This window comes from Arachis ipaensis, chromosome B4, assembly GCF_059453495.1.
Source record: "Arachis ipaensis isolate K30076 ecotype BB chromosome B4, ASM5945349v1, whole genome shotgun sequence".
Lineage (NCBI taxonomy): Eukaryota > Viridiplantae > Streptophyta > Magnoliopsida > Fabales > Fabaceae > Arachis > Arachis ipaensis.
In genome coordinates this window covers 129,114,165-129,132,481 of record NC_142439.1, presented here as the reverse complement: position 1 = coordinate 129,132,481, position 18,317 = coordinate 129,114,165, and the positions used below count along the sequence as shown (strand labels likewise).

The window sequence follows — 18,317 nt, the reverse complement described above, 5'->3', positions numbered from 1 at the left end:
AAAACTTAAGCTATTGGGTAGAGATACATGAATAGTTATATATCTAATGGACTAGTAGAAAAGAGGCAAATTTCTGTGGAGCTGTGCAAGTTACAGCGGTGTAACTTATGCTGAAATTATAATCCAAAAACTTAAGCTAGTAGGTAAAGGTACATGAATAATTTTGGTGTACTTAGGTTGAAATTCTTATCCCAAAAACTTAAGCTAATAGGTAGAGGTACATGAATAATTATATATCTAACAAGTCTTACTATGATAATGGTAATGATATGACAATGACAATCGCAATACATATTTAGATAATAAGACAAACACTTTAACCCACAGTTCACCATACAGTATACTCATTATCTATGCAGGTCAATCAATACCAGGCAATCTGAAAGAGCTACTGCAAAATATAATCAGTACATTTACCATGTCCTATTTGAATAACTAATAAAATTAATGACTTTATCTAAACAAAATACAAAGAATAATTAATTAAAATGAAACTTAGGTATAGTAATCAATGGCACATATACTACAATGAGATGTTAGTCTCTCCTTTTTTTCTTTTTCCATTTTTGCATTTAGGGGGAATAGTTCAGATGCTATTTAAAACAAAGTTGTTAAATGATGGAACCTTTGCAACTGATGTAGAGGCATGATCCTCCAGGCATGCTGTTTGATAGATTTCCAATGCAGATGTCAATAAACAGTGATGAACATCTAAACTTTTCAACTGAGGAAACTTTATCTTAAGCTCCCTAGGAAACCACTTGAGCTTTGGCAATTGCCATAGAATCAATGAGGACAAAGAAGGAAACACAAACTCTTTAGTTGCTTCCGAGGACGATTCACCATCTCTGGCAATCATTTCCGCCATCTCCTCACAGTATCTTACAACAATGTTTTCAAGTTGTGCCAGGTTTTTGGCAACAGATTCTGGAAATATACTTCTAAGACTTTTACATCTTTCCACATGCACATCCTGCAAATTTTTAAGGCAAACAATTCCTTGAGGATCCCTGTTCCACACGTGCTCCAAATTTGGAAGCTCCTTTAGAATTAACTTCTTCAAAGGGAATGGACAGGGCAAGCCTTGTCCCATATTTTTCATGCTTCTTGTTTCTTCAGTTACATCTTTCATGTCATATATTACTTTGACAGAATTACAGTCTTGCACTTCCAACTTCTCCAGTTTACTTAGGAAGGGAAGTAAATTAGAAGGTATTACGATTGACAAAAATTTGCATTTATTGATGACCAAAGACTTCAAATTATTGAACCACTTGTTTGGAACTGTTACTTGACCCTTCCATATCTCTTCCAGCATAGGCTGATCACCGAGTTTCAAATTCTCTACTCCACATGCAAACTGCGTGAAAATACATGCAAAACAATTATTGTATGAAATTAAATGGTATGAATGCTTGCTTGGCAGAAACCAAAGCTATTACTTAATACTACTTGCTTATTTTAAATAATGCATACGTAAAGGTTTTTTATAAGAATGTACATGATTATTTAAAAGCTACAAAATATGGAAGATCAGATAATACTATTCTTATATTAGTTAAGGGAAAATTACATCAACACCTCCGCTAGACTCTCTAGATTTCAAATCAACACTTAACTCCCTTAATTTTTTTTAATTATATTACAATAACCTCCTTGAACATTAAATTTTAAACATCAGAAAAATTAAAAAAATGCATAAAATAAATATTTCGACCTTAACTATTTGTTGCTCGGCTTCCCACATCCAATAAATCTGCCTAAATATCATAAAACTACCATGCATACTCAAACATTGGTGTGGAGCAAACGAGAATATATCAAATGGATTTCTTATTTGCACATAAAAGGGTTTCATGTTAGTGCCACCCTGGAAACACTTGAATAGTTTGATTCATCTCCTACACCATGTTTTATGAAGGCATGTAAATAAAGTTATTCTTCATTGTCAATTGATCCTATATGAAAGACAAAGTCAAAAGGATAATACTTTGGAGACCTAGATAGCTTTCCTATGATCCAATTTGAAAGTTCTCATATGTCATATCCCATACACAATGTTGCATTTGACCTTCCTCTTATTTCTTGGTGGACAAGGTGCATTGTAGATTTTAAATTTCTAATGGCAACATGCCAAGGATGCGTGGTTTGCATTCAGGTTACATTGGTTTGATTTGCTAATTTTCCTGGGTGCTGGGATGTTAGGGTTCTTAAGTGGGTAAAGGACACCATGTCATGCATAAATTTGAAACTTTCAAAAACACATTTAAGAGAAGGGAATTAAGTGATGCTAGGCTGTTAGGGAAATGTGGTGAACCTTTAGGGTGTCATTAAACAATCTCTCCTAAAAGCTTAAATTGTTAGGTAAAGACACATAAATTGTTCTATATCTAACACACCCCTGACACAAGAGGCTTTTTTAGAATGAGATAACAAGGATTGAACTCTCGACCATTTTGGTCATAGAAATTTTGATATCATCGCATGAAATCACCTCTCATAAAAGCTTAAGTTATTAGGTAAAAATACATGAATGCTTATATATGACATAGGGAGTGATTGATGTAATTAACTCTATAACTAAAGAATCATTGCAATTTGATAGAAAATGTATGATAAGCAACCAATGTATGTCATGTTCATCAACAGCATTAAAGCCCTTGTAACATTTCTAAAATTTAGGTATCAAGTCTTAAAATTCAGAATGTGATGAAAAAGATTAATTACCGCCTCTGTAAAAATATTTCCTATGGTTCCATTTAAATCACCAACCCAGCGCCATTTTTCTTTCTCTTCTGCAACCTGTACTTTCAGTAGTTTTGGTGTGCTTGTAGCTCCCGCAGAGAAGACTTTCATTGATGGACACTCTCTTAGTATTAATTTTTCCAGTGACGGAAACTTAAAGGAACAATTTCTAGAGCAGCAAAAACTTTTGAGTTTTTCAAGAGATGCAATTTCCAGAGTCATCAATTTGCTGAACACAACATCTTCTGTTTCTTCTTCAGTTCCGTCTTTTCTTACAATTTCCTCCATCTTGTTGCATTTAATAATCTTCATTGTTGTGAGTTGAAACAAGCTTTTTGCTGTAGAGAATGCCATTAAGTTTATTAAGCTGTTACACTCACTCACTTCCAGAAGTGTTAAGTATGTGAAAGATACTGATGCAGGCACTATATCAATCAAACGGGGACAGCGATGTACCCTTAATCGCTCTATCATCTGAAAAACTGGATCTCTTTCAAAGCCAATATTCTGAAGATCAGGCAAATCCCATAATACCAAACCCTTAACCTGTACTACAGTCCCTATTTTTTTAGGTGCTGCAAGGCTTCCATGAGGCAACACTTCCTTGAACTGACAACTGTACAATGTCAAGTCTTCAAGGTTAGGAATTTTGTGGAGAAATTCGTACAGAATCTTAATATTCTGCAATAGTGCCAAGCGAAGATCCTTTAAACTGTTCATTCGACATTTGCTTATCCACTGGTTTAGCCACTCTGATCCCTTCTGGGTCATTGTCATTGTTAACATCTCTAGCTTGGAGATTACCTGAAAAAGAAAAAAAGAAAATGGATTGAACAATAAGTCACATTTTTCACTGTATTAATTTTTGTGAAGTTAATCAAACAATTGCCATGGATATAAGAAGAATATAACATACATTCCAATTTACCTGAACAGTAACTTTCTTTTAAAACGAAATTTAAATATAACTCAATAGTGGGTGTGCTTCTAGATTACCTTTTCATCTCCAAATATTGGTTGTGCTTCTAGATTTTCACAATAGCACACTGCAAGCTGTTTCAATTCTGGTAACCCAATAGCTCCGCCCCCAAAGAAATTCTTTAGTTTTGGTAGTTGTTGCAATTGCAAAAAGGATAATTGAGGAAGCTTAAGGGTACTACTTGCAATAGATTTTTTTTCCATGGGAATAATTTCTTCCATTTCATTGCAATTTAATACAGTGAGGCATTGAAGTTTATCAAGATCTTTGGCCACAGAAAATGGAAAGAGATATTTTAAGTTGCGGCATCCATACACCTCCAGTATTTGTAGATTTTTAATGGAAAGAATTCCTTCAGGATCTTTGTTCCATAAAATCTTCAGACTGGGAAGCTCTTTGATATAAAAGAACTGGAGATAAGTTTCATACCCAGAAAGTCCTTGTGGAGTGCTATTTTTAATGTCAAATATCTCTTTCACAGACTCGCAATCAAAAACCTTCAAGCTGATTAGCTTCTGAAATCTTCCCACAGTGTGACCAGGAAAAACTGTGACAAGATTTTTACACTTTTCAATAACCACAGTAGTTAGACTACCGAAGGATTTTGAAGTGACTCTGGAGGGCCATATCTTTGTCAATCTCTCCATGCCGCTAAATTGGATTTCCTCCAATTTAGGAAAGATGCTAATCTGCTGTGGTCAAACAATAACAATCAGGTACTAAAATTGAAACCCCCAGAAGGGGAAGGTATTTAGTTATAGAAGCAAAAGTGCACAGAAAACAGAGAGTTAGTAACTAAACATCACTATCTTCTGTTTCATAGATCAAGGATAAATTTCAGCCATAAAGCATTAGGTTCACACCTTTGTTTCATCCTTGTTAGAATTGTCATAGATAAATATTTCCTGCATCCTCTTGCATCCACTTGCAGAAAGGGCTTTGAGGTTTGGCAGGCTTGTAGCCATGGAGTATGTAAATAAATATGCCATTCTATTACAATCTTTCACATTCAGTTTTATCAATTTCTGAAAGCAGAAATGAGTCAAAGGCAGGGACGGAGACTGCTCACTCCATATCTTGTGGATGTTGATTGACAATAATTCCAAACTTTCTAAGTTGGGAATTGCCACCTGTATACAGTTACAAATAATCAATTTCTCTCTCAACCATATGATATTATTTTTAGGAATCATTAAGTTAACTACAGTCTAAAAAGCAATACATGAAACAGGATCTTGGGACAAACTTTTCAAAACCTAAATCCTTAAGTCAAATAACTTGTGATAAGCATATTATTTTCCCCTACATAGACACGATCAAGATTATGTCAAAGGCAAAAGAAATTGAAATGAAAAGTATAACCAAAAGATGTGAGCATACCTGATCATTTAAGAGATAATGGGAAGCCGATTCCTCTACCACAGTAATTTCATTGAGACCACCATCTGACACTTGCTCCTCTACCAACTGTGGTTCAGAATAGATGTTATCATTGGTCAAGAAACCAGTAAACCTTGGCAATGAGCGTAGTGTCAAAGAGCGCAGCGCAGGTAACTTCAGCCTATTAACTTTCGCAGAGTTGTCATTATTTTCATCTCTTCCCCCACCAACTATCTCCTCCAAAGAACAGCATTCAGCAACGTCAATTGCTTCAAGTTTAGTAAGAGACTGAACCATACAGAAGGCAAAGAGACTTTTCAGTTGTCCACAACAACTAATTTTGATGGATTTCAAATTGCTAAAGCAGTTAGTTGTAAGCTTAGCAGAGCATAATTTCTCCATCTTGTTCAATTCGTAGAGACACAAAGACTCCAACTTGGGAAATGCATTATGTGGATGTGAGAAGTCTATTGACTCGATGATGATGTGCTCAATCTCAGAGTTTCTTACAATGGACAAATGTTTCAACTCTGGAAATCCATCCAAATTCAACTCATCAAAAATATTCTGAACACCATAAATATCTGACAACAGCAGATTTTCAACTCTTTTGAACAACATTTTAATCCCTTTTTGAGAGTGAATATCAGTAGGTTCTTTCAACTGTAATGCCAAAGTTCTTGACACTTCATACTTATGGGGCATCTTGAAATCTCCAAGAGAAAGCATATTGGAGTCTCCAATCACAATCTTGTAATTTATCAACTTGTCAAAAAATAGATTCGTTGGCAAAAGTTCAGCATTAGAGATGCATATGTCAAGAGTTGTTAATTGATGCATATGCCTTAATTCACCAAGGATAGCACTTTGAGTTTGGCTTGTTTGTCCTTCAGTTTCCCACTGAGACAAGCTATTTCTCATATATAACTCTTCCAAATTACTCTGCCTTGATATGATATTAGGAGGAATGCCCTTGAGTTTGGTGCAATTACTGATGTCAAAGAATTGTAACTTACCCAAATTGCCCAACTCATTTGGTAAGTTCTGAATTTCTGACCCCGAAAAGCTTAGAATTCGTAGTTTCTTCAACTCTCCAATGATGGATAAGTTCTCACCTAGTTGGCACCTCTCCAAACAAAGCATTTTAAGATTCTTCAGGCATTTAATTGAATTTGGTAAGTGTGGTAGATGAACGCCAGTCAAAATCAATATTCTGAGATTTTTCATTCCCTCAAAAATCTTGTCCGGTATTCTCAATGACGGATCATCACTATCAATATGAAAGACTTTAAGCAGAGGACAATTTATATCTTCTGGAAGCTCATCAATGATTTCACTATTGTGTATGGAAATAGCCGTATACCTTTGAAGTTCATCCATGTCAGGCCATTCATCTATTTTTCCATTTCTCAGAAAAAATACATTTTGCTCCTTGGATGCTATTGACAGGGCAACATCGCGGATCATATCATGCATATTGAAATGATCATTGGAATCAGTATCCAACAACAAACTTGAGTCTTTTAGCTTCTGGAGTAATGTATCTGTTCTATTTCGAGCTTCTCTAATTGTATGGACCCCCTGAAATATACCCAAGCTAATGCAGTACTTCATCAAGTCCATAATTAATGCACGATCACCCATTTGAGCACAAAGCAAGAAAACAGACTTAAGGTTCTCACTTCCCAAATGATCATAACTTAACTTCACGGAAAATTCCATAGGATTCTGCAGTCTCATAAATTCTTGCCTTTTCAGTTGGTCCATTTTATTGTTCCAGTCCAAGTAGCCCATGCTTGTCAGCGCTCTTGCAACAGCAACAATTGCCATGGGTAACCCTCCGCACTTCCTTACAATTTCAGTAGTTAAACGTTCAGACTTGGGATTTTTTCCTTGTACTCCAGCTACCTTCTTAAACAACTTCTCGGCTTCCATTTTGTCCAAAATACCCACAGAGAAAATTGTAGTTTTCTTCACATGCATTTGAGTAGACAATACTTCTTTGCTTCTGGAAGTTAGCAAAATTTTGCACCCTTTGTATTCACCAGTAGCCTTTTCGTTCTTCATCATGCTATTGTCAAAGTCTGGTATGTCTTTGATAGTCATCTGGCTGAAACCATCATCATCAAATGGAATTCCTAACTTATTCAAGTCGACTCCTTCCCAAAGATCATCTAGTATTACAAGGGTGTTCTTCTTCTCTCTCTTCAACCTCTGCCGTATACGGTCTGCTCTCCCAATCTCGCTCTCTTCTTCCAGTCTCAACCCCAACATATCAGCAATTTCTCCCTGAATTTTCTTGGGGTCTGGATTCCTTGTTACACTTGTGAGAATCACCGGATAGAACAAATTTTCATCCATAGCCTGCTTAGCAACTTCTTTGACTAAAGTAGTCTTACCAACACCTCCCGGTCCATAGATTCCAATCATTCTGACAGTTGGATCTTCAAGTGCTGCCTTTACACTTTTCATGGTTTCATCCCTTGATTTGAAACTTTCATAACCAATATTGGATAAAGCAGCATCCATGGACCTTGGTCCCAGCCTATAAGAAGCTCCATTGAAATCAGCTTTTGGTAGTAGTCCATCAACATCGATTTTCATCTTCTTTGCCTGTTTGCCCAGTCGATACCTTAACCGCATGCTATTTGGAAACAACCAAGAGCGCGTCCCTTTATGTCCTCCATCTTGTTGAAACTCCTCTGTTTTAGAGATGATATCACTTGCTTGTTTTAACCAATTTTCAACTCTCTGTTCAATTTCATCCCCCTTCCTTAAAGCTTCATCAACTTGATGTTGCACTGCTATCCTTTCAGCTTCAAGTTCCTCAACTCCTTGAACTAGATTCTTGACATTAGAGTTGTAAAAGAAAATGTAACCCAGCTGCCGAAAAACTGGTTGGGCCACAAAACCCAAAGTTTTATCAACAGCAAGAGCTACAAACTCCATACTTCCTCTTAATTTTGATTATAACCTTTCCCTAAGTTTGAAGGGGCAAAAACAAAGAAAATTAAGTAGAATATAAGCATGAACAGAATAACTTGACAAGGAATAGAAAAATAATAAGCACCAAACCAACAGAAATGTTCAAAAGGTAGTTAAAAAGAACATACTAAAGTTAGTTGATCACACAATTTATTAATTATGCAATGCCAATAAAGCAACTTATCCTTTTGGAGCTGACATAACAAACCACGCAGGCACAACTACTAAAAGTACCTGCAATCATTGTTAAGCCTTTCTATGAAGATATCATGGTGCCCGGTAGAAATGCAGTGCCTTGAGAATTGTAATACTAGAACACTGAGATATTTTAATTGACTGAGCAGACTCCAAAAACCACAGAAGTTGTAGTATCATGATATTCAACCTCGACCGTCGGTGCAAAGGCAATCCTGTGTTTCCTCACTTCCTTTTCATCCCATGATATGATATTCAGATCTCAGAAAAACAGTAACCTTACTTGACTTTGAAGCATATAAGCATATATATTGTCTGTTAGGAGTCTCCCATAGTGCTTCAGGCTGATTAAGTACTGAATCATACATTATTTTTAACCCAATCAAAAAGCAAATAAACATTTCACAATATATTCTTGAGTTAGGATCAAATAACACCACACATATATCATCTTCGGCAAAGTTAAGCCGTCTAAAAGTTAATTTTATCAATCCAACTATTGAATTAGAATCACCTATTGTGAAGATAATTTGTATCAAATTTTGTAAACATAACAAATATTTTGTTCTTTAAAATTTGTGTGTTTTTTTATAATTTTTATTTATTTCAAAATCTTTATTGTATATTTTGGTACATATAAAAATTGGAAAAAAATAAATATGAATAAAACTATAATGTAATAACTAATATTTATGTAAGTTTTAAACTTTTATATTTCCATCACTTTTAATATGTAAACAAGTACAACAAATGGTTTTGTTTTCACTTGATAATCAACTGGTCCCTAAGTTTTAAAACTAATCAAGTTGGTATTTAAAGTTGTACTGTAAATCTATTAATCTAGTTAGTCCGTCTGATAAAACATTTACTTAGAATTTGTGTGGATGCAATTATTTTGTTAAAAATATCTCTTTAGATTTTCTGATATATATATATATATATCAAAAATATTATTTGTACACTAAAATCAGCCACTAATGTATTTGTGTATAAATACATGTGTGGTTTAATTTATTTTCAATGTATATTTGTATTCTAGCATGTATTTTATACTGGTGGTTGACTTTGGTAGCTAATTTTGGTGTACACGTAGCATAACTCTATATATATATATATGGAAAATATTTGTAGTAAAAGTAGAAAAAAAATCACTGTTAAAAAAGTTAGAATTTTCATTCTAGAAAGGATCACTTTATAAAATAGAAAAGATATTCAAAAGTAAAATAAAATCTTTTAATTCATTCAAATTTAAATTAAAAAAAATTACATTCAAATGGAAAACAACTTTTACATTTTTTAAATAAGTTAATCCAAACAAACATTAAACTTAAATTTTCTTGGTAACTCAACATATACCATAAACATTATGAACATTAACCAATTTTTTTATTCTAAATTCTAAATCCTAAATTTTGAACTCTAAACCCCAAATCTTAAATTCTATATCTTAAATTCTCCAAAAATAAAAGTTAATAAAAATAACTTTACAATAAAGAAAACAAAATTGACCAATGTTCACTGCTTTTTAGTTACTATACTTTTTCAAACACTACATAGTATACCCTAGGTACTCTTTTTTTCCTTTGAAATCCTTTCTTTGTTTCTTTGCAGGACAAACAGAACGTCACATTTTGAAATTCAAAACGAAAGGACAGAATCAGTAAAAGAGTAAAACCTCTTGCAAGTTGCAACCACATATAGAAATCATTAAGAATAAAGTAAAAATAAGACGAAAGAAGAAAAAAGAACTTTCTTCTGAGCTGAAAAAACAGAGAGAAATCTTACTCAGATTAGAGATCAAGCAAGACACCGGAAGCAGAAGCGGCGGCGTCAGGACTCAACAGCGAAGTGCGGTGACTGTGACGATAATGAGAAATCACTTCAGTGTTCAGAGACTTGAGATGAATTGCTGTGCATAGTGTTCCAAACTTCCAATTATTATTGACTATTGATATGAAAAGGGAGTTTCATTATTGCAAATTGCAATTAATAAGTGTTGACTATTGACCATTGAGCAGTGTCTTGGCTTTATATGAAAAGGAGCTTCATTATTACAATTAGTGGGAAGAACCTTTATATCCACTATAACTTTTCATGTAAAACGTGCCTTTATTATATAAAGACGAGTCTCTAATAAATTGCTTTCAGACGTGTTCTCAGTTATTGTCTGGAGTGTGAAACATAATTTTCCAAAGAGTTTAGCTAAAGTTACTAATGAAGAAATTTATTATAAAAAATTGTGCAAAGTTTGATCCACATAGCCATATTTGGATACTCTAAATTTTAAATTTTACTCTAGAGGATAAAGTGTGAACTTTCACCATTTATTTTATAGGTAAGACTAAGAGAAGATATGAGAGAGAAACTATTCAAGAGTAAAAGATCATGCTTTATCCTCTAAAATAAAAATTAAAATTTATATAAAAGATTAATTTTTTTTCAAAAAATAGTTAAAAAGATAATGCTATCCATTATTTTTCTTTCCAAAATTATTAGTAATGTTATTAAAAAGATCATATGCAACAATACAACGTTGAATAACCATAATATTCTATTAGACAACAAAATGTCAAATTCTACAACAAAAAATTTGTATCATTGATTCGTTTGGAATAACTTTGATTTCAGTAAATAAGTGGAATTTTTTTTTTACAAATTGTTAAATTTTATTACACATTCATGCTAAACAAAAAATACAGAGAAGATCATACAACTAAGACTAAATGAACATTTTTGCTATCTGTTACCAAACTATATATATATATATATATATATATGTATTTCCATTCAGATTTTATATGTATATATGAACTATTGTCAAAGCTCTACTAGAGTTCCAAGATGAATTTCATTACTCATGAAGTGTCCATGCAAGAATCACACAGGCCTAGGCTTTGCACCACCCCCACTCTCCTCATAATTGCTGATAGGCGTAGTTGAACCACTTTTTCTTCCACTTGGCCCTGCAAATGTTCTGCCTACAAACTTTCCTGCCTTGCTTAGTCCACTACCAACATTGCCAATGAAACCACCAGCAATGCCAGAGCCGCTGCTGCCGGGACTAGCACCGCTGCCTTGTCCGGATCCACTGCCACCTCCAATGCCGACAAGCCCTGCTCCAGCACTGACGCCACTGCCGACAACTCCAACGCCAGTGGCGACACCACTACCAACCATTCCAACACCGGTTCCAGCTACTGATGCTGCTCTATCTAGTGTCTGCTTTGTAGTCCCTACAACTCCCTCATCTCTACGTTTCTGCATTTCTTCTATTGCCTTTTTCTCTTCTTCTAATGCAGCCAATTGCTCTTCCTTGTTAAAATGATGATAAAAGACCTGAAAATTTCAATGTCATTGTAACTTAACCACACGTAAAGAGAACAAAATAGAGAAAGGAGCTATAATATGTCAAAGATAGCATGACCAAATAATAACAGCAACAAAGCTTTATTCCATTAGGTGAAGTGAACATGATCAAATAACAACATGTAACAAAAAGAAAGGGACCAACCCCAAAATTGTGTACAATTAGACCAACAAAAGTAGTCCAACAAATTGTTTTTGAGAAGAATTAAAGTTTGATTCCTACTCATTCTCTCTCTCAAATTTATTTTTCTTCCTACTTTCAAGAAATTACAAATTATTTGTACCAGTTACCAACTAAAATTTGTTCAGTTTAAGAAACTTTTAATAGTTTTCCAAATAGCACTTGTGATTTTGCAATGATTACAATGCCAAAAAAGAAACAAGATACGGTTAATTTATACCTTTACTGTCAAGGTTCCTCGATCCTTCTTGTCTTTAACCTTTGTATCAAGTGACGCTAGCAACCTCAACTCCTGCTCCTTTTCAGTTTCTTCCTCCAATTCACTAAGTGGAAATTTGGCTACTCCTAATCGCTTATCTTGCCCAATGTCTTCATCGAAAACCTATTTGCAAAGAGGGAGAAAGATGGAAGATTGAATTATTAAAATGTCTAGCTGGGTAAATACAAATGAATGCTCTGTTATTTTAAGACTTCATTGGATAAGAAAGCTGTTATGTGCCTATTTCAGCAAGAAAATATTCTCATATGTACCAGAGTGTAGAAATAACACTAGTGTCAATGTTGGAGCAACAAATTTTATAAGTAGGAGAAATATAGCATTCATATAATCTTGAAGTAATACCGTCAATAGATATTTAGATCAGCTTGCATTTGTTCAATATTTTTTATCTTGGGGGAGCACTTAACTAATTCTTAAAATAAATAATTATTACAAACTAAATGTTGAACAAAGTTTGCATAATTTATTGTGAAATAATCACAATTCAAATTATGGTTGTCCACACACCACAATTATAGTTGAGGATTTTGATACTCTAATGTTAGATAATGTGTAAAGTGACAGAGTAAGAAAGCAAGTTTAACCACACTCGAATTAAGATCCTTTTTTTTTTGGTGGACCCTACTTAATGATCCAAGGGAGATTTTAACCACTAATTTGCTTACTTTACACACTGACTAATTTCAAAAAATATACAATTAGGTCCTCAATATTTGATGGTTATTCATAGTTGTACAATACTTGTGGGAAAAATTGTCTGCTCTTTAACAAAAAACATTGCATAAACTAAATCCTATTCATCACAATTAAGTGATAATATTATGAATGGTGAGTTTGAAAAGTAGACTGCTAGTCAAATCAAAGCACTTGAATAGACCAAGAAAGAAAGCATCTAACACAAATGAAGGCAAAGTATAATGGCGTAAAACCTCAAAAATAATGGACTGAGTCTCCAGGTCTTCTGCAATCAGGTCAAATTTCTCATCCCAAACAGGATTCAGGTTGTTATCAACAACCTTGGTTTTAACCTTAAATATTGGTCGAATATGCAGAGCTACATAAGGATCAGATTTCCCAATCATTTCCATGTTCTTTAAATCATTTGCTTGAACCACCGTTACTGTAACCCTTCCACAGGGTTTAAGCTCCAGTTCACTGCAAACAACAAAGATGCTCCAATAGTGTGATAATAACATACTTGAGGATTCACATTTCCCAAAAAGAACACCATAGTTCTTGAATCCAGAAAGAAATACAACAAACAAAATAAAAAGTTCTATGATGTTCATATTACCTTGTATCAACAGGTACACCGCCAAGTGGAACAACAATCCTATGAGGCCATTGTAGCATATCAGTAACAATTGAGTTCACAGTATCCTGTGAAATGTTCAGTAAAAAGGTTAATGTATTATATATAACTCAAAAGGGAAAAAGGGAAACTTTCATGAAATGGATAGAACTAACATCAATCATATCTGAAACTCCAGGCAGTGCTGTCAAACTTCCACCAACAGCCTTCAGAATGTAATCAATTCTAGGCTTCGGCTGAATAAACATTAATGGAAAAGTCAGAAATTGCAAGGCTAAAATCAATAGTAGCATCTGTAAGACTGTAACACACCCTGACCCTAAGATCATAGAAGCTTCTAATTCTAATTTCCCCACTGCTCTTTCACTATAGCAGAAATATTAGAGATGAGGGTAAAAAGGGAAAAAAAGCAACAATAGGAATATTCACGTAACAAACTAACTGTCCACCTGGCACAGAGGGTGAGGGGCGTGAGCCTAGGGGTGCAGAGGTGTGATCTCACATGATTTGGAGAGAGAATATTATAGGTGTGAATTGAGTGTGAGGAATTAGACTCGATTCATTGTTATTTCCTTTTTCTGTTTCTGTTATTGCCACCATGGAAGCGAGAATGGATAGATTGGAGCGACAGATGGAAGAACAGACTAGAAACATGGAGTTGATCATGAAGATGCTGGAGGAGCTAAGTGGCAGAGAGAGGCACCACTCTAACGCTGGAGCGGCGGAGACGCCGGCGGCACGGGTAGAGGTGAACCGCAGAGTGGAGCTTCCGCATTTTGATGGAGAAGACGTACGTGGATGGTTGGTGAGAATCGAAAGCTACTTCCGATTGAAACAGATCGCATCCGAAGAAAAACTGAACTACGCAACCCTGGGTTTCGGTGGCGAGGCCCTCACATGGTTAGAGTGGTGGGAGGAGCAGACTCCACTCTTGTCCTGGGATAGGTTCAAGCAAGACCTACTGAAGAGGTTTCATCCCGGCGCGGCAGCGAATCCAATGGGACCGCTTCTGGAATTGAAACACACAAACACGGTGGCGGAGTATCGGCGCGAGTTCGAACTAGAGGTGTGGACGCAGAAGAATCTTGGGCATGAGACGCTAATGTGTATCTTCTTGAGTGGGCTGAAGAAGGAGATTCGGGCCGAGATGGCTGTTTCTGACTTTGAGAGCCTCCTAGAACTGATGGATCGCGCGGTGGCCATAGAGCACCGCAACGACGCCTGGCGCCAGGCAGGGATATTCCAAGGAGGGTGAACCCGACCCGGAGGAGGAACCAACACCCAAGGGACCCGATCCATCACAAGCCCAAATTCTGGCTCAAATTCGGAAACCAGTGGACTGGGAGGCAGCAGTGGAACAATTGGTCCAAGAAACATTGGAACCAGGAGATTGTCAACAGAGGATTGGTCACGTGTGGTAAGTGTGTGAGGAGTGTGTGGATGTGTTTAGTTACCAAACAAATTAAAACTTCTATCCTATTTTGTCTCTGTTTTAGTGTCTAAGCTCGAGATACACAAACCAAACGCAGCTGTAGTGCACTGCTAGGCTTATTCTACTGGTATAGTGGACTAGTGGTATCTATGTATGCCTTGCTGAAGAGTGCGTCGATTCGAATCTTAGCTATGTCTTAGAAGTGGTTATATAGAATTCATCGGATCTGTGTTATATATTGAGTCAGTAACTTGAAAAAGAAAAAGGCATCAGACCCCTATGACTTAAGTTTTACAATCCAAGTAACTTCTGAAATTTAACTGAATTTTCAAGTTTGATTACGTTGATCGCACTATGATAAATTAGTCAAACTACTAAACCACAAACATCTAGGTTTTTTTCCCACTAGGTGATCAATTATCAAGATTTGTTCGGCTTTTTACCTCAGCAAGTAGAGCAACAACAACAGCAGAAATGCATGGCATGTCTTCACAAAGTTGGAATATGACACGGATAACGGTGAAAACTTGGAGATCCTTCAACTGAAGAAATAAAACTCAGTATTTTGAGCATTTCATAAATCAACAAGAAATTCAATATAAAATACTGCTAAGTTTAACCTGAATTGGGATGGATGCAATTGTTGCATCAACAGCCAAAACAATATTGGGATCACCACCCCAACGGAAATCAATGTCCATTGTTATTTGGCCTTTCTTGAGACGCTGAACACGAATACCTGCATGGGTCAAGAAACTATTCATGCATTAATTCTTGATATACAAAATTGACCCAATAGGGAAATTAACAAAGGTAGATAACACAAGGATCGCATATAAATTGAATCTCCTAATTTTTGCATGGTTTTAGATTTTAATGGATGTTGCCAAGTGATGGCAGATCAAATTGGTTGGATAACGGATAATAAAGAAATGAAATCTCATTAAATAACATAAAGAGACATAAAAAAAAAAAAAATCTTACATAACCTGCTTCAAAAGGTTTCAAAATTTTGTTAGTAGATACCTTCAATCTTTGGAGCGACACTTCCAAGGGACAATTTACTGAACTTCAATGAACTAATACCCGGCGGTCTATACTGTTCCAATATTGGTTCAACAGATTCTCTTATGACCATTGATGCTGCCTAAACGAAAATATAATTCAAATCAAGCACAACTATCAGCAAGGGAGAGAAAATCAAGATTTATATAAATTGAACGAATAAATTATGAAATCGTAATAAAATCTAAATCATAAAATTGTCTGACCTAGTAGAAATTTGGTACAATCAATTGCTTCATTCAGAATCGTAATATCAAAAGATTTTAAGAGTTAAATCAAGATTACTGACAAACCAAAGCCATGTCTTGGTCTATCTAGACAAGATTCATTCAATATGCTCTTTTTCTCATTTAAACTCAACAAACAAGTGAGAAGCTATATAATGTTATATCATAAATTAACCTTAATATTTGATTATAAACTAAAAAATTAAAATGTATTCTGTAAAATGAACAAATAAAGTACAGAAACTATTGCAGATCATGATGAAAACAAATAAAGTGCATGCAAGCATACTCACATCTGCCACAAATGGCCAAAGTTTAGACAACTGCTTGTTTAGCCATTTCACCTGTAAGAGTCAATGAAGGGAAGCATCATACACAGCAATGCATATGCAACAAGAAACATAAATGTAGTAATCACAGTTTCAACAAGTGATGAGAATCCAACCTGCTCATATACAGGAAAAGATATCCATTCAGGAAAGTTATCACCACAAAGTCTCTTCACATCATCTCTGTTTAGGGATCCAAGGAGTTTAACATCAACTGCCTGCAGTAACATAAATGATATCAAGATAAGTGATATCAACAGATTAAAACACACCATTCTCAGTCCCCAAGCCTCCCCTTTTTCATTCTGCAGTTAAATCAAGACATACTCCACTACCCCGAGCAAAGTTGAAGTTCTTAAAAAAGCTGTAAAATTACAATAAGAGTCTTATGACAATCAGATAAATGAACTGCTAAGCTTGAAATCTGTCAGCTTTCTGCCTTTAATTTATCAGAGGAAATCAAATCCATATCTTTGTTTTTTTGGTTCTCACAATAGCTCCCAACTAGGCAGGTTAATGACCAATTCGTCGTGAATTGGAGCTCTATACAAGAATATGCCCTTCGCCAATGAGTTACCTAATATACAAGTGATATTCGTACACCCAACACTTATTTAAGTGACGAGCAAGCTGACCACTCGAACAATCCAGGTTGGTTAATCGAATCCATATCTATCAATTAGTGAAGTATCTCCTTACACTTCATTACCATTCCGATTGCTTAATAACAAGAAGAAGAACTTTATATTAACCAATTTCCTATGAGCTGTAAAAATGATAACATATATTATTTCTGCATATAATTTTCCATTTTTCCAGAAGCAATAATTCAAAAGTCATAACATATAGTCTACATTATTATATATAACATCCTTTATTATGAATGATCTCCAAGTCTTTTCTGTGTTTTACATATTCAAAACTCACTAGCTGAACATATCTCAAATTCATCAACTTTCCTAGCTTCAACACCATCTCTAAAACACTGATCAACAACAATTTTTAATATAAACAGCACAAGAACATTATTGGTTTCTAAAGATTATTAAATCCAAAAAGAAAGAAGAAAAGATTAAAATAACGAAATCATGACACCTTTGCAGTCCTTTTGGCGCTTCGGTATCTCATCATGCGATGCCACCCTGCCATCAATGCTATGCCAAATACCATCCCAAGAAACATCCCAGAAATCAAACCCATTTTCCCAGATTCCAAATAACACCAAATCCTTCTTCAACATAAAAGAATAAAATTAAATCAACGAAAAATATAAAAATCAAAAATAGAAATAATAATTTAATAAAGAAAACATATATTCAACGAAATGAACGTGCAAATCACTACAAACACAATGATCAAAAGAATTGGAAACTTACCGTTAAATGTGAGAAGAGGGATCAGAAAGGGTTGAATTGAACGTGCGAAGATGTAACCTTCAAATTGGAGTGATGATATTATTATGATTTAGGAATGGACGAAGCTAACCGTGCAAGAGTGCAACTGAAACGAAACAAGCTATGATTTTCTGTTACAAGTTATGGGACCCTCTCTTTCTCTCTCTTCCCTCTTGTGGGAATCCATTTTCTTATTATATATGTACTTTTTATTTTCTTCTTCCTTGCTAAAAATTTAATTTCTGTGTGTTATAATTTTTTTTTTTTTTAACCAAAGATATTAAGACTCGAACCTGCAACCTCTTAGAATAGAAAATACAATAACGTATTAAATCAAGCTAAATAATTGTCCGCTACGGAAAATTACTTATTTTCCTATGTTTTTATTGGTTATTAGTATACAATTTCATCGAATTTTAAAAACATGAGTGTAATTTATCCTAAAAA

The 18,317-nt window shown here is 34.9% G+C and overlaps 3 protein-coding genes across 5 annotated transcripts in view; 1 reads left to right on the top strand and 2 right to left on the bottom strand.

Annotated features, from left to right (window-relative positions):
• The window catches only part of LOC107639795 (uncharacterized), a 32,626-nt gene extending 22,417 nt beyond the window's left edge, over positions 1-10,209 (bottom strand). For both annotated transcript variants that reach the window (XM_016343393.3, XM_088483924.1), the window contains exons 1-7: positions 10,070-10,209; positions 8,324-8,639; positions 5,105-8,084; positions 4,588-4,854; positions 3,742-4,416; positions 2,728-3,549; positions 626-1,360 (exon numbers count right to left, since the gene is read on the bottom strand). In XM_016343393.3, coding sequence (XP_016198879.1) covers positions 626-1,360; positions 2,728-3,549; positions 3,742-4,416; positions 4,588-4,854; positions 5,105-8,053 — 5,448 coding nt within the window. In that variant the 5' untranslated portion in view covers positions 8,054-8,084; positions 8,324-8,639; positions 10,070-10,209. The remainder of the gene's footprint in view (positions 1-625; positions 1,361-2,727; positions 3,550-3,741; positions 4,417-4,587; positions 4,855-5,104; positions 8,085-8,323; positions 8,640-10,069) is intronic.
• Positions 10,210-10,925: 716 nt separating this feature from the next.
• On the bottom strand, positions 10,926-18,041 carry LOC107639793 (calcium-dependent lipid-binding protein-like). Of its 2 annotated transcripts, none has more exons than XM_016343392.3 (12): positions 17,853-18,041; positions 17,572-17,704; positions 16,593-16,694; positions 16,441-16,491; positions 15,882-16,002; positions 15,476-15,594; positions 15,299-15,397; positions 13,579-13,659; positions 13,406-13,491; positions 13,041-13,266; positions 12,052-12,213; positions 10,926-11,620 (listed from the first exon to the last, which is right to left on the bottom strand). In XM_016343392.3, the coding sequence occupies exons 2-12, from the start codon at positions 17,674-17,676 to the stop codon at positions 11,162-11,164; spliced, it is 1,611 nt and encodes a 536-aa protein (XP_016198878.1). In that variant the 5' UTR covers positions 17,677-17,704; positions 17,853-18,041; the 3' UTR covers positions 10,926-11,161. The 2 variants fall into 2 exon arrangements, with proteins under 2 accessions (XP_016198878.1, XP_020977330.1); XM_021121671.2 differs by having other exon boundaries at positions 17,572-17,707; positions 17,853-17,911.
• On the top strand, positions 13,898-14,823 carry LOC148569178 (uncharacterized). Its single transcript, XM_088483925.1, has one exon. The coding sequence runs from the start codon at positions 14,022-14,024 to the stop codon at positions 14,676-14,678; it is 657 nt and encodes a 218-aa protein (XP_088340051.1). The 5' UTR covers positions 13,898-14,021; the 3' UTR covers positions 14,679-14,823.
• Positions 18,042-18,317: the final 276 nt, after the last annotated feature.